This window comes from Procambarus clarkii, chromosome 24 (genome assembly GCF_040958095.1).
Source record: "Procambarus clarkii isolate CNS0578487 chromosome 24, FALCON_Pclarkii_2.0, whole genome shotgun sequence".
In the NCBI taxonomy this organism is placed as follows: domain Eukaryota; kingdom Metazoa; phylum Arthropoda; class Malacostraca; order Decapoda; family Cambaridae; genus Procambarus; species Procambarus clarkii.
This window is the reverse complement of record NC_091173.1, coordinates 4,484,286-4,499,577: the sequence shown is the minus strand read 5'-3', so window position 1 is coordinate 4,499,577 and position 15,292 is coordinate 4,484,286. Positions and strand designations below refer to the sequence as shown.

General features: G+C 49.1%; 1 protein-coding gene across 4 annotated transcripts in view; it reads left to right on the top strand.

Moving 5' to 3' along the window:
- The window catches only part of vir (VIR_N domain-containing protein), a 274,658-nt gene that overhangs the window by 229,155 nt on the left and 30,211 nt on the right, over nucleotides 1-15,292 (top strand). For all 4 annotated transcript variants that reach the window (XM_069330494.1, XM_069330493.1, XM_069330492.1 and 1 more), the window contains 3 exons: nucleotides 845-941; nucleotides 2,035-2,183; nucleotides 10,807-10,993. In XM_069330494.1, the coding sequence (XP_069186595.1) occupies nucleotides 845-941; nucleotides 2,035-2,183; nucleotides 10,807-10,993 (433 nt within the window). The remainder of the gene's footprint in view (nucleotides 1-844; nucleotides 942-2,034; nucleotides 2,184-10,806; nucleotides 10,994-15,292) is intronic.

Below are 15,292 nucleotides of genomic sequence, written 5' to 3'. Positions count from 1 at the left end.
TCCTGATGTTATTACTGTTCTGAGTACAGGCGGCATCCGTGTTGCAAGCTAGGTTAGGTTGCTGCAACACACTAGGTTGGTTTCCCACTCGGATGCCCCAGGGCCACCCCGTTTGGTTAGGTGCTATTCCCCCCTTTCCCTCCCTGTTCCCGGCTCTGGGCCGACTGCAGGTTTCGGGGTCGGGGTGAGGTTTAGTTGGGGGACTCGGGCGGTTTCGGAGCCTGCCCCGTTCAGGTTGGGGACGGAGGTTTTCGAGCCTGTTTTCGAGCTCCCCCCTACCCCTCTCGGGGCGGGGAGGGCTGCGCGGACGATCGGCGCGGCAGTAAAGTGTGATGTTTGCTTGTTTCCTTGGGATTGTAGAGAGTTTCTACCTCTATGTTTTGTTTTTTGTTTTACCATGTGGGGGTTTGTTTTGTTATGCCTACCTTTCTGGGTGCAAACCCCGGTCGATGGCAGATAAGGAAAACCCCAACTACAAGGGGTTTTTCCAGGGCCATTGCTCCCTGAAACCTCTCTGAAGGGGCCAGGTTCTGGAGCTGGTCCCTGGTAGGTCTGAACCCCTTAGCTAATGTCCCGGTCTAATATAACATACATTAGCCCGATAAGCTCCAGGGAGCCTCCAGGGCTCACCCAGAAAATGGCGTTTCATTACATTCAACGCTGGTTTTTTGGACTTTACAGATTATATTTAGCTAACTCAAATGACTGGCTAACTCAGATGGGGTAGTCCCCATATAATTCAGATCATCGAGCGTAGACATTATTTTAATTCTTCGCAACTTCTTGTATTTTTAATATTGTACAGTACTCTATATGAATACAAGATTTTTCTTTCTTTTAACAGGCAGAATGTTGCGAAGAAGAAGTAATGGAAACACTTTATGATGATATCTCCCAGTTGATCAGTATGCTAGATCAAGCCTGTCCATTTGAGGTGAAGGGTAAGAAAAATCAATTTCACATTATGTATACCAATTTATCTAAGCTCATTTCCTCACTTGTTTCTTTGGAAGAGATTTCCTTATCCAGTTTTTAAATAATAATTGTATGCTTTCGCTATTTGATTCAGCCTCAAATATTTGCTTTCTTTGAGGTGCAGGATTCTGTTTCAAGCCAGGTAATCCTGTCCCTTGACATTTGTAAGGGCTGTGTTCCCATAATGTTTAACAAATATCAGACCTGGTTATTTCAAAGAGAGCTGAGAGTTAGCATAAAAGTAGTTAACTCTGAGTGGGGATGGGGAAACCATTGTAAGTGGCATGCCCCAAGCCTGTCTTGGTACCTCTGTTGTGCATCATATACTGTATATAATCAGTTTAGACACAGGACTGATCAGCAATATTTGCAAATTTGCAAACAATGCAAAAATAGTGTAAGAAATTAATTCAGAAAGCAAAATTGCAACAAAAATTATCTGGATAGGCTTTTAAAATACACAAAAAATTGACAGATGCCATTTGTGAAAAATATTACCAAATATCAGCTTAACATTGTTAAAATTGCAAAATCTGAATGCAGAGCAAATGTAGGAGTCATAATCAATTGGTATCTTAGCCTAAAAATATAAATGCATGAATGTATAGAATACAACAAAAAGAATACTGGGTTTTATTATTAGAATTATTAGTAATAAGAGATCTAGTCATTCTCCAGCTTTATCTTGCACTTGTTAAGCCTTATTGAAATTATGCAGTTCAGTTTTGGTCACCATATTATAGAATGAATATAAATTCATTTGAATGCATTCTGTGAAGTTTGACAGAGAAGATCCCTGAAATTTTGTTTAAGTTTAAATTAGTTTAGTCCCTTATGAAGAGTTTAAGAAAAGTAAATTTACACTGTAGAAAGATGAAGGAAAGAGTAAGGGTGAACAAATCCACAGTGACACGGTGTAAGGGGTGACATGATTCATGTAAATATAAATAACACAAGGATATATAAATAACATTTTAAATTAAATTTTGTAATTTGTTCAGTTAATGAATACATTGGTGATTGATATTTTGTACCTCTCATTCATGTTAAACCAAATAGAACTGAGTGAACCCGTGGGCCCCGAGATGGAAACACTACAGTCACTGTTTGCCTCGAGGGTTGTGTGGACAATAGCTGCTGCAGATGATGACATTCCTTCCTTCTGGCTTGTACCACCTCTATATGAAGATGCAGATCCCTTAGAAATGGTTAGTTAATATCTTATGTGAACTGTCATGTACAGTACAGGATTTTGAACATGGTTCCTCAGACCCCTCCATTATATTCTGAACTATTGTTACTTCTGTGTTGACCTTAGACAACTGCTAACAAAATTTAGTGAAAAATATAATTAATTGATGGCCAATATGACAATTCAAGTAGAGTATTATACTAATTTAAAAATAATTTTGACTCGAATATCTGTTCATCTCCATTGTTTTGCTTAACTCTTGTTATACCTATTGTTGATTTCTGTGGGAAGCCCCTACGGCTCCCTGGAGCTTATCGGGCTAATGTATGTTATATTAGACTGGGACATTAGCTAAGGAGTTCAGACCTACCAGGGACCAGCGCCAGAACCTGGCCCCCTTCAGAGAGATTTCAGGGAGCAATGGCCCTGGAAAACCCCTTTGTGGTTGGGGTTTTTCTTAACTGCCATTGACCGGGGTTAGGCACCCAGAAAGGTAGGCATAACAAAACAAACCCCACATGGTAAAAAACTAAAACAAAAAACCGAACAGAGAGGTAGAAACTCCCTACAATAACAAGGAAACAAGCAAACAAGCAAACATCACACTTTACTGCCGCGCCGATCGTCCGCGCAGCCCTCCCCGCCCCGAGAGGGGGAGGGGGGAGCCCCGGACCTACCGCGCCGGCTGCCAAGCTTCAGTTCGTAAGCTAATGTCAACCGGAATAGACGCTTCTCTGGCCTCGGTTTCCTAGGCAGTGTTTGCCTTGTGTGGCGTTCACTGCCGTGTGTTGTGTTGTGTGGTGGCCAGGAGTACCTCATCAGTGCCAGGGCTGCATGCGCTTAGTAGCTGACTTCCCTAAGCGCCCTGTGAGTACTGCCCCTGCATAACAGGGTTGTCTTCCCTGGGGCGTTCGGGAACCATTCCCGTAGAGGTTCTTGCTGCTCGGCATTTGCCTCGCCCTTGGGGCCAGCTGGGGCTTGGGGCCCTTGTTTGGCCCTGGGTAGGGATTGGTATTGTGCTGGTTAGGGCGTCAAGGTGTTGCGCGACCTGCCACCTAAGCGGCGACTGGTTCCTGTTGCCTCTGGAGACGGTGTACTTTTGCGGGGTTTTTCTTTTGTTTTTATTTTCATTTGCCTGGTGGGGGTCTGCCTAGTGTGGCTATAGTTCCACTGGTAGTGTTTGGTGGCTCTCTGCAACCCGTTCTCGCACTTTCGTATAGTCAATATTGGCTTATTAAATACGTGCATATGTGACATACTAATTTATTGTGTATATTTTAGTTTACCTTGAAAAGCTTCATAGAAAACACCGACCTTACCTAACCTTCTTAGTATGTTAAGATAAGCATCTTATTGCTTCGTAATTACAATTATTACTTAACCTTTACCTATAATAGGTATAACCTATACCTATAATAGGTTAAGTAATAATTGTACCTATAATAGGTATAACCTATACCTGTAATAGGTTAAGTAATAATTGTAATTACGAAGCAATAAGATGCTTATCTTAACATACTAAGAAGGTTAGGTAAGGTCGGTATTTTCTATGAAGCTTTTCAAGGTAAACTAAAATATTCACAATAAATTAGTATGTCACATATGCACTTATTTAATAAGTCAATATTGACTGTAAGAAAGTGCGAGAACGGGTTGCTCTCTGCTAGGCCCCTGTGATTATACACGTCGCAGGGGTTTTCAGTGTTTTCCTCTACACTCTTGTTATTTTTGGGTTTCTTAACCAGTTAGCAACACCTTGCCCGGGCTTCCCGTAGCAGTCAGCCTACGGGCCCTGGAAACCCTCAGCCTACGGGCCCTGGAAACCCCTGTCTGGGCGCGGGGGACCATTGAATGTGTCTTCCGGGTTCCAACCTGTCTTGTACGAGATCGTTGGTTGCTATGCCCTTGTCTCCGGGTGACAGTCGCCACTTTTACCTCCATCATGCTGCCTGTTGGGTCCCTGACACCTTGACCTGGAGTCTTGCAAGAGATATTCTCTGCTTGTTCTCCAGAACTCTCCTGATGTTATTACTGTTCAGAGTACAAGCGGCATCCGTGATGCAAGCTAGGTTAGGTTGCTGCAACACGCTAGGTTGGTTTCCCACTCGGATGCCCCGGGGCCGCCCTGTTTTGGTAGGTACTGTTCGCCCCTTTCCCTCCCTGTTCCCGGCTCCGGGCCGTCTGCGGGTTTCGGGGTCGGGGAGGGGTTTAGTTGGGGCTGAGACTCAGGCGGTTTTCGGGGGCTGCCCCGTTCGGGTTGGGGGATGGAGGTTTTTCGAGCCTGTTCCTCCTGCCAAGGCTTCTGGGTCTTACCAGTGGCCTTTTCTTGTTGCCTTTCCCATGGACTCTTCCTTTTCTTTAAGGGCGGAGGGCTTGGAGGATGGCTTTGCCCAGGGGCCTCTGTTGCTGGTTCCCGGGGCTGTGGGGGATGCCTGCTAGCAGTTCTGGGACGGTTTGCCCCTGCCTGAATTTTCTGCTTTTGGGCGGAGTTTTTCGTCCATCCAGTCTGCTTGCTTCCAACTTTTGCTGGTGTGTTTTCGTATCTTTAACGTCGGTCACAGCCCTCTGTCTGGCGGCCATTTTTTTCTGCCGGTTTCCTGGCGTAGCCACCAGGGCGGCGTTGCGGTTTGTTTACATGCACCTGGGTGTGCGAGCGAGCTTCTTGGGCGAGTTTTCACTTTTTTTTCAGGGGTTTTATTCTTTTGTTGTCGTTTCTTTGCTTTTTTGGTGTTTTCTGCCTGTTTCCTGTTCCTCTGGGAACGTTTGGGTGTTGATTTTACACCGGGTTTCCCTTTTTGTCTGTTTTGGGTCTGGGCCCTTGGGTTTGGGCTCATTGTCCCTGTCTGTTATGCTTGCTACCACACCTTGTCCCTTGGTTTTCGGTCTATTATGACCGTTTCCCTGGGATCCTCAACAGGGTCGACAGTCTGGGGGTTCTGTCTGGGGGCTGTGCTTTGCCTTTCTGTGATGTTTCTCTGCCAGCAAATGTGGTGGTTGGGGCTCCCCCTGGTTTGATTCCGGGTTCCTTTGGGTTCTTTGGTTTCGTTCCGGAGGTTTCTTCCTCTTGGGCCCCCTTTGTGGGTTCAAGGGGGCTTTGTTTCCTCGTGTGACCCGATTCTGCCTTCTGGAGTTCCGGGGTCTTCTTGGCTTGCAGACTGCTCCTTTTGGGTCTTGGCACATGTTTTGGTCGTGCTGGGACTTTGCAGTTTTGTTGTCGAGGTGGACCTTTTGATGCAGTTTTGTGCCTTCTTTGCCAGGCCGGTGTGGTGCTCTCTGCCCACTGGTCGGCAGCTTGTACTTTTCTTTTAAAGTGTATGTATTCACCTAGTACTCACCTAGTTGTGCTTGCTGGGGTTGAGCTCTGGCTCTTTGGTCCCGCCTCTCAACCGTCAATCAACAGGTGTACAGGTTCCTGAGCCAATTGGGCTCTATCATATCTACACTTGAAACTGTGTATGGAGTCAGCCTCCACCACATTACTTCCTAATGCATTCCATTTGTCAACCACTCTGACACTAAAAAAAGTTCTTTCTAATATCCCTGTGGCTCATTTGGGCACTCAGTTTCCACCTGTGTCCCCTAGTGCGTGTGCCCCTTGTGTTAAATAGCCTGTCTTTATCAACCCTGTCGATTCCCTTGAGAATCTTGAATGTGGTGATCATGTCCCCCCTAACTCTTCTGTCTTCCAACGAAGTGAGGTTTAATTCCCGTAGTCTCTCCTCATAGCTCATACCTCTCAGCTCGGGTACTAGTCTGGTGGCAAACCTTTGAACCTTTTCCAGTTTAGTCTTATGCTGGATTAGATATGGACTCCATGCTGGAGCTGCATACTCCAGGATTGGTCTGACATAGTGGTATATAATGCTCTGAAAGATTCCTTACACAAGTTTCTAAAGGCCGTTCTTATGTTAGCCAACCTGGCATATGCTGCTGATGTTATCTTCTTGATATGAGCTTCAGGGGACAAGTCTGGCATGATATCAACCCCCAGGTCTTTCTCTCTCTCTGACTCTTGAAGTATTTTATCTCCCAAATGTTACCTTGTGTCTGGTCTCCTGCTTCCTACCCCTATCTTCATTACATTACATTTGCTTTTGTTAAACTCTAACAGCCATTTGTTCGACCATTCCTGCAGCTTGTCCAGGTCTTCTTGAAGCCTCAAGCTGTCCTCCTCTGTCTTAATCCTTCTCATAATTTTGGCGTCGTCAGCAAACATTGAAAGGAATGAGTCTATACCCTCTGGGAGATCATTTACATATATCAGAAACAGGATAGGTCCAAGTACAGAGCCCTGTGGGACTCCACTGGTGACTTCACGGCATTCTGAGGTCTCACCCCTCACTGTAACTCTGTGCTTCCTCTTGCTTAGGTACTCCCTTATCCACTGGAGCGCCCTACCAGTTACTCCTGCCTGTTTCTCCAGCTTATGCATCAACCTTTTATGGGGTACTGTGTCAAAGGCATTCCGACAGTCCAAAAAAATGCAGTCCGCCCATCCTTCTCTTTCTTGCTTAATCTTTGTCACCTGATCATAGAATTCTATCAAGCCTGTAAGGCAAGATTTACCCTCCCTGAATCCATGTGGATGGGTTGTCACGAAGTCTCTTCTCTCCAGATGTGTTACTAGGTTTTTTCTCACAATCTAGTAACACATCTGTGTGTGTGTACGCATGTGCATGTGTATGCTGTGTGTGTGTGCACTTGTGTATACACACGTGTGTGTAACATACCTTGTGTGTATGTGTATATGTATATGTATGTGTATATACATAATGTAATTACCTAAGTGTAATTTCCTAAGTGTAGTTACAGGATGAGAGCTACGCTCGTGGTGTCCCGTCTTCCCAGCACTTTTTGTCATATAACGCTTTGAAGCTGCTGACGGTCTTTGCCTCCACCACCTTCTCACCTAACTTGTTCCAACCGTCTACCACTCTGTTTGCGAAAGTGAATTTTTTTATATTTCTTTGGCATCTGTGTTTAGCTAGTTTAAATCTATGACCTCTTGTTCTTAAAGTTCCAGGTCTCAGGAACTTGGTGTGTCTGTGTACTTTTTCTTTCGGAAGGGGCTCTGTTCCCTTCTCTGTTGATGAGGCGCTGGGGGAGGAGCTTGCTCTGTTGACTCTCGCATGGTCCCGCTGTTGGTGGGCGCTTTTAGTTGTCTTCCGGCCTCTGGTGGCGTCAGTGGACGGCTTCTCCTCCTTTGGGGGGGTTCAGAGCTGGCGGGGTGGGCTTCTTCCCCTGCGCTTCGTCATGTCATCTTAGTGGGTGCGCGGGACGTGGTCGATCTGCCCCATTCCTCTGGGGTTCTCGTCTGCTCTTTGCAGTCTTGGGCCTTTCGCATCTGCAGTTCTTCTGGACTTCTTCAGTCTGCGCCCTGGATTCTTTGCCCTCCTCGGAGGACTGTTGTCTCCTGTCCGGCTTCTGTTGGGGCCGGGTGCCTGGTTGGTGGCCCTGGACCTCCAGGTCAATTCTTGGCATGTTCCTCTCCAGTTTTCCGGGACTGGCACAGTTGGTGGTGGGGCTTCAGGCTTGCCACTTTTGTTGCCTTCCCTATTTTGTAATTGGCACTTGGTGTATTTTTGCATCTTTACTGGATCTTGGTGCCCTGTCTGAGTCTGCTTGGGATTCGGTGTCTGGCCTACCTCGATGACTGGCTGGTATGGGCTCCCAGTCGGTCCGCTTGTTTGCTCACCAGGGGTGTGGTTCTTTCCAGATCGCAGGTTTGGTTTCCTGGTGATCTGGAAGCCATTCCATCTATTTCCATCCAGGTTTCGAACCTGGGCCTTGTTTAGGGCTATTGGGCCACTCTGTGTCTTTCCCTCCAGAAGTGTTACTGTGGCTGTGGTCCTGCCTTTGGCTGTTCCTGAGGGGGTCCCGGATTGCTCAGCGGTTGCTTGAGAGGTTGTGCGGGAGTCTAAACTTTGACGTGCTGGTCTGCCCACGGGGTCGGGTTTGGCTTCGGCGTCTGTTTAGTTCCTTCGGAGACTTCCCTTCCGCCTCTTGCATTCGTTGGGTTCGTTCCTCCGGGCATCTTGTGTTGGTGCTGCGTCACCAGCTTCCTTTTGGGGTTTTCGGGGTTCTGTGCCTTGGCACCTCCCCATGCCTTCGCTCGATGTGTTCACGGACGGGTCATCTCTCGGCTGGGGCTTTGTGACCAGTGCTCATCAGGTCGGCCAGGAATGGAGTCTGTCTGTCTGTCTGGCTTACAGCACGGTTCGGGAGTTCGTGGCTGTCTGGTTTGCGCTTCGGAGGGTTTGGGTCACTGGGTGCTCTACCATTCAGCTCCGTTCGGACTGTTCTCTGGCGGTTCTTGCTGGAACCACAGGGTTTCTCTTAGGTGTTTGACCTTTGGGGTTGGTTCCTTAGAATGGCTCGTTTGCTGGATTCTCGGGGTTTGGCTAACCGTGAGGTTCATGTCCAGGGTGTGTCCTGCATCCTGGCGGACAGCTGTCTCGGTTCATTCCTCTGTTCGCGGATTGGCCAGTCGTCGCCGACTCGTTTTCTTTGCTCTGCCGGACGTATGGACTCCTGGCAATGGACGTCTTCGAGTCACCGTGGTCTAGGCATTGCCCATTTTATGTGGCGCACTTACCAACCTGCGAGGCGTTCACCGTGGATACTTTTCGGCAGGACTGGTCAAGGTGGGGGTACTCGTTCCTCTTCTCCCGGTCCAGTTGTTGCTTCGGGTTCTGGCTCGGTTGCAGCCCATTCCCACGAGAGCAGTTGTTATGGTTTCTTGGTGGCCAGCCCAGCTTTATTTTCAGACGCTGCTTGATAGGTGTCCGAACCCGGGGTGTTTTCCCGAGGCTCCGCCTCTTTCGGCAGGTCGGATCGGTCCTGTATGTGACTGGTTGAGCCTTCTCCTCGGCTCTTTGCGTCTGGTATTTTGACGCGGGTATCACCATCTCTGTGGTGTTCAGGTGGCTTTGTTGACGGTGTCCCACCTGCGAGCTTCGTCTCGGGGACACTATGACGTTCCTGGTGTTTCTATGCACTTTTTCTTGCTCTTCGTAGGTTGTCTTCTCTTTCGCATCGGGTTGTCTTGTCCTTTCTTGGGTTTTCAGGACTACAGTTTTTTATGTTTCTTACTGTCGCCTCGTTTTGTGCGGCGCTGGCGGAGCTACTCCGGCTTGCGTTCGGGGTGGACGTCACATCTGCCCTGTTTCGTACGCTTTCTCGTGTTTTGTATCACCTCCGGTCTGCTCATGCGTCGCCTGAACTGTACTGGTCCTTGATCAGGGTGCCTTCTTATCTTCTCCTCAGTTTGTGGTAGCCCCTTCGGTTCAGGTTTGTGCTCTTTGGTACTGGTGATAGGTTTGTACGTTTGCAGCCTTTCTCCATCCTTCTTGCGATGGTCGAAACGGTTGGTTTCCGGAGGGGTTCTTGGGTTATTGATGCTTGATTAGTTCGGCCAGGGGTGCATCCTGTGTTGCACGGTTGCCCTTTTTAGCCACTATCTGCGTACCATGTCTGGGAATGCGCTTTGGGTTGATCCGGTTCCCCTCTTTCCCTGTTTCATGGCTCGGGTCTCCCGGGTCGTCTTCAGAGTTTTTAAGTCTTCCAGCATGCGGTCTGACCTTGCGCCCGTGCTGTTCGGACGTTTGCAACTTTTGCTGCTGTGTTGGTGACGTCTAGGGCTCATTTTGGGCGCAGGGATTTGAGGGTCGCACAGGTTCTTGGCTGCCCATTCTTTATGCACGTCTGCTCTTATGCATTCTTGTTGCCTTAAGTCGCAGGTTGCAGCCTGTTGTCTCGGCTTTGTGTTGCGGAGTTTGTGGCGGCCACCTCCCGGGTCAGCCCTTTCTTTACCTTCTCTTTGGGTATGAAGCTCCAGGGAGCCGTAGGGGCTCCCCACAGAAACCAGTGTTTAATGGAATGAAACGCAATTTTCTGGGTGAGCCCCGGAGGCTCCCTGGCAACCCTCCCTCCCACCGGTTGGCAGTTTTTTCATGTTGGTTGAAGCTTCTCATCCGAACTGATGCTAGGCAGCCGGCGCGGTAGGTCTGGGGTCTCAGCCCTCCCCCTCCCCCTCTCGGGGAGGGCTGCGCGGATGATCGGCTCGGCAGTAAAGTGTGATGTTTGCTTGTTTCCTTGGGATTGTAGGGAGTTTCTACCTCTCTGTTCGTTTTTTTGTTTTTGTTTTTTACCATGTGGGGTTTGTTTTGTTACGCCCACCTTTCTGGGTGCCTAACCCTGGTCGATGGCAGATAAGGAAAACCCCAACCACAAGGGGGTTTTCCAGGGCCATTGCTCCCTGAAACCTCTCTGAAGGGGCCAGGCTCTGCCGCTGGTCCCTGGTAGGTCTGAACTCCTTAACTAATGTCCCGGTCTAATATAACATACATTAGCCCGATAAGCTCCAGGGAGCCTCCGGGGCTCACCCAGAAAATAGCGTTTCATTACATTCAACGCTGGATTTTTGGAGACTGCTTGGAAATTAGTTTTGTAATAATAATTATTATAATTTGCATAATATCCTATACACTGCGATATATGTTTATGTAATGACTAAAGAATAAAATGATTTGTGAACATAAAACAACATTGGCTATCTTTTCTGTGTATGGCTCTTATTAAATATTTTACTTGATACACTATTGACAAGAGTCAATATTTCCTGTGTTCTTTTTTGACAGGTTCCAACAAATCTACTTGAAACTTGTCATCAGTATGCAGGAGAGTACGACCTATTAGGGACACTGCACAAACTGGTTAAGGGTCAGGGTTCACAAGCACTCACTCCCCAGAAGCTGTGTAAAGGCCCACCCAGGTACAAGCACAGTGCAGGTGCTATAAGGCCAGACAAGAGAGGCAGACCTTTTGGTAAGAATAATTTACTTTACAGATAAGAAAATAATTTATTGTGTTGCTATTATACAGTGTATTATTACTGAGATAAGCTTTGCCATAAAGGATAGGCATAGAATTTAAAATATAAGAAAAGTCGAACAAGTTAATATGTGAAACATGTTTGAATGAATATGGTATTATGTAACCTAATTAATGTAATTACCTAAGTGTAGTTATAAGATGAGAGGTACGCTCTTGGTGTCCCGTCTCCCCAGCACTCTTTGTCATATAATGCTTTGAAATTACTGACGGTTTTGGCCTCCACCACCTTCTCACCTAACTTGTTCTAACCCTCTACCACTGTTTGCGAAAGTGAATTTTCCTTTATTTTTCCGGCAGCTTTGTTTCATTAGTTTAACCCCACAACTGCTTCCAAATGTGACACCCCCCCCAGTGTGCAGGAAATAAATTATCTTGAAAAAATTATTTTCTGGGGGAGCCTCTTCGGCTCCACAAAGCTTACTAGGCTGATATGCTATAGTCTTCCTTTGATATGCTGATAAGTCTTCCTTTGGCATCAGTCATGTGTATGGAGTTCTTATGGGTCTTCTGGGGACCACGAGCCAGAACCTGGCCTCCTCTAAAGAAGCAAAGGAAGCAATGGCCTATAGAAACCCCCTTGTAATTGGAAGCATTCTATGTCTGCCATCGACCGGGTTAGGCACCCAGAAAGGTAGGCGTCCCAAAACAAACCCCTATTCTGGTGAAAATTGCAACCAAAAGCCAAACGAGTGGATAGAACTCCCCAAACAAAAATGAGCAAATTAGTATGACCTGTCACCGCCACCTGTCAACGCCCCTATGTCTGTTCAGCACCCCCCCTCTTCCCGGGAGGGGGAAGGGGTAGCCCCATACCAACCACGCCGGCGATCCATGCCTCAATTCTTGAGGGTGATGCTATCGGCTCGGTTGTGTTCTCTGGCTCCAATCTTTTTGTGGCGCTGTGCCTTGTGTGTCACGGCTGTACTCCAGGTGTGCGAGAGCCAGGAGTTATTCCTCAGTACTCAGGCTGCATGCGCCTAAGGTTCCCTTCCCTAGGTGCCTTGTAAGTACTGCCCTTGGAGCTTGGGGTTACCTTCCACAAGTTCCTTGGGGTCTGCCTGTGTGTGTCCATTTTACTACTCGGCTTCTCGGCCGCCCTTTGGGTACTTGGGTGTTTTGTCTCCCTCGTTTACCTTAGGGTAAGAGGCAGTTTTTGCACTGCTAAGGGGTACAGGGTGCTGCGCAGCTTGTTTTCACCTATCACAGCGGCCGTCTCTGTTCCTTGGGGTACGTTGTCCTCTTACGGGGTTTTGTTTTTCTTTATGTTTTTGCCTTGATGGGGGGGGGGGGGGGTTCTGCCCTATTTTGCCACTGGTGTTTGGCCTCACCCTGATACTTGGTGGTGCCCCCTTCTTGGTCCCCATGAGTGTACACGTCCCTGGGGTTCAGCTTTAGACAGCTTGGCAGTTTTAGGCGCCAGTTAGCAGTACCCTAGGGAGCAGTGGGGAGCCAGTTGGCAGAGCGGACAGCACGCTGGACTTGTGATCCTGTGGTCCTGGGTTCGATCCCAGGCGCCGGCGAGAAACAATGGACAGAGTTTCTTTCACCCTATGCCCCTGTTACCTAGCAGTAAAATAGGTACCTGGGTGTTAGTCAGCTGTCACGGGCTGCTTCCTGGGGGTGGAGGCCTGGTCGAGGACCGGGCCGCGGGGACACTAAAAAGCCCTGAAATCATCTCAAGATAACTCAAGATAACCACCCTGCCTGGGTTTACCTGAGTGCGAGTCCTCTTCAAGTAAACGCTCAGGACCCTGGAAATCCCCTAGGGGACACGTGGGTCCGATGGATGTGACCCCGGGGTCCCCCCCTCGCTTCTTTGCGAGTTTGAGCGTTGTTCCGTCTCCTTTTCTCAGGACAACCCTCACTGTCTTTGCCTCCGTCAAGCAGCCTGTTGGGTCGGTGACACTTTACGACCCTGAGTCCTATGAGTATTCTTGCTTGCTGGTGACTCAATTTACCCAATCTGTGGGTGATCATCTTCGGGTACAGGCTGTGCAGGCGTTGCATTCTAGATTTCGGTTGTTGCAACGCGCTCGGTTGGTTGCTCACCCGGATGCCCCGTGGCTGCCCCGTTTTGCTTATAGGAACCCGGACTTTGGGGTGGCAGTCGCTTCGACCCAGGTTCAGTCCGCACCTCCTGGTCTTTCCCCTCTTGTTGTTTGTTCTGGTCCCCCTCCCCTGCTTCCGGCCCTGAAACGTCCGAGGGTTTCGGAGAAGGGGCAGGGATTAGTTGGTCTTGAGACTCCGGCAGCCTCAGGGGATGCCCCTTCCGGTGTGGCGACGGAGGCATTGGAATCTCCTTCCCCAGCCAAAGCTCTGGGTCTGACCTGTGGGCCTCATGCTATCCAGCTTCTACAGCTTGGCCTGCCTTGTCTAGTGGGAACGATGCTTGGGGGGAGGACTCTGCCCCGGGTCCTGCGGAGAAGGACCCAGGGGCTGCTGAGGGGCTGACTTGGGGGCCTTGGGTCCCGCTGGACCCCGCCTGGGTTTTTCTACTCTCTGAGCGAGGCTTATTGTTACAAGGAGTAGGGTTTTCTTTTCCCTTCTCATTGGTGTCTTGTTGGACTTGGTGTCTGCCCCTTCCCTGGTTCGGTTCCATGTTCTCTCGGGCGCTTCGGTTCCGTCTTTCCAGAGGTTTTCGGCTTATCGCATTCAACCTGCTGCGGTGCGGGCGGCCCTTGAGGCAAACCTCCTGTGTGACCCGGATTATGCCTCGGCAATGGATCCCTCGGCTTTCAGGTTTGGGATTTCGTTCCCTTACTGGTTTCGTTACGAGGTTTGGAGTCGTCGTGGCTGGCGGACTGTCCAGTCTTTACCTTGGAGGCTTGCCACTCCTTCTGCCATTCCCGCACGCTTGAGTGGCGGGAAGCTTCGACGGTGCTTCAGGTTTTCCTGGGGGGCGAGCTTGAGCACCTTAATGAGTGCTTGTTTGCTCCTGCCCTTCCCTGGGATGTTGGTGCTATTCAGCTCCATGTGCAAGTTCCCTCCCTTTTGGCGGCGCAGATGGCGGAGGACTTGCTTGCTCGGGGTTTTTTGGTTGCTGCCTTGCACTTCTTTTTCCTCCTGAAGCTGTCTTCCAACTGGCACACGGAGGATGTGGGGGCGCTTGGGTTCCTGGGTCTGGCGCCTTGGCCTGGTGGCTCGCTCGTCTGCTGCCTTGCTGAAGCTTTTCACGCTGATCTTGCGGGATGTGGTGGCTCTGTTTTATGCCTCCCGGCTCGCGTGTCGGCAGATGATGCTTGCCTCCTCTGTAGGTTCCGCTTGGGCCTTGGCTCTTAGGATGTCTTCCACTTTTTGCCCTCTCTTGTTTGAGGCTTCCGCCGTTGCGCAGTATATTTAGGTTGCTTCGGCTCCTTGCTGTCCTATGTTGGACTTGCTGGTCCACCACGGAGCCTCGTGCTAAGGCTCGGGGTTCCTCTCGTCGTGGTAGGCCACTGGTGTCAAGTTCGGGTTCGGCTTCTCCTCTGGACCCACCTTCGCCAGGTCGGCACGGTGTTCGCTCTGTGTGAGGTTCTGGGTCTCGAAGGGGTGCCGACACTTTCCCAGTTCACCCCATTGACGGGGCGATGGGGGTGAGGCTTGCGCTGTTCGCTCACGCCTGGTCCCATGATTTGTGTGTGTTTTGGGTCGTTTTGCATGGCCTCCGGTAATGTTGGGTGGCCCCTACCCCTGCGGGGTGTTTGGGGTTGACGGGGCAGGCTTCTTCCCCTGTTGACCAGACCACACACTAGAAGTTGAAGGGACGACGACGTTTCGGTCCGTCCTGGACCATTCTCAAGTCGATTGAGATGAGGATAGGTAGGGACAGGCAATAAATAGGCAAGAGAGAGCTGAGGAGGAAAGTAAGGTGTAGGGGGATAGTAGTAATAATGAGAACTGCAGAAGGCCTATTGGCCCATACGAGGCAGCTCCTATTATAACCACCGAAGGGGAAGTAATAGGAATAAGAAGAGGATAGCAAGGGAGCGTAGGAGAAGACAATGCACAGAAAAAGGGAGAAGAGAGAAAGAAAAGGAAAGAGAAAAAAAGATAAATGGAAGGGGTAAGCTTATGTTAAGTCATGTTTGTTAGAAAGATTAGAGCATTTGAGTATATACTGTGAAAGGGAAGAGTCCACAGCAACAAAGCCAAGACTCAAGTTCATGTTGGGTACTTTGTGTATAAGAGCCGATTCTACAAGACAGCGTCTGTGTAGAGTAGAGGCAGGAAAGATTATTTTGGAGGAAGACC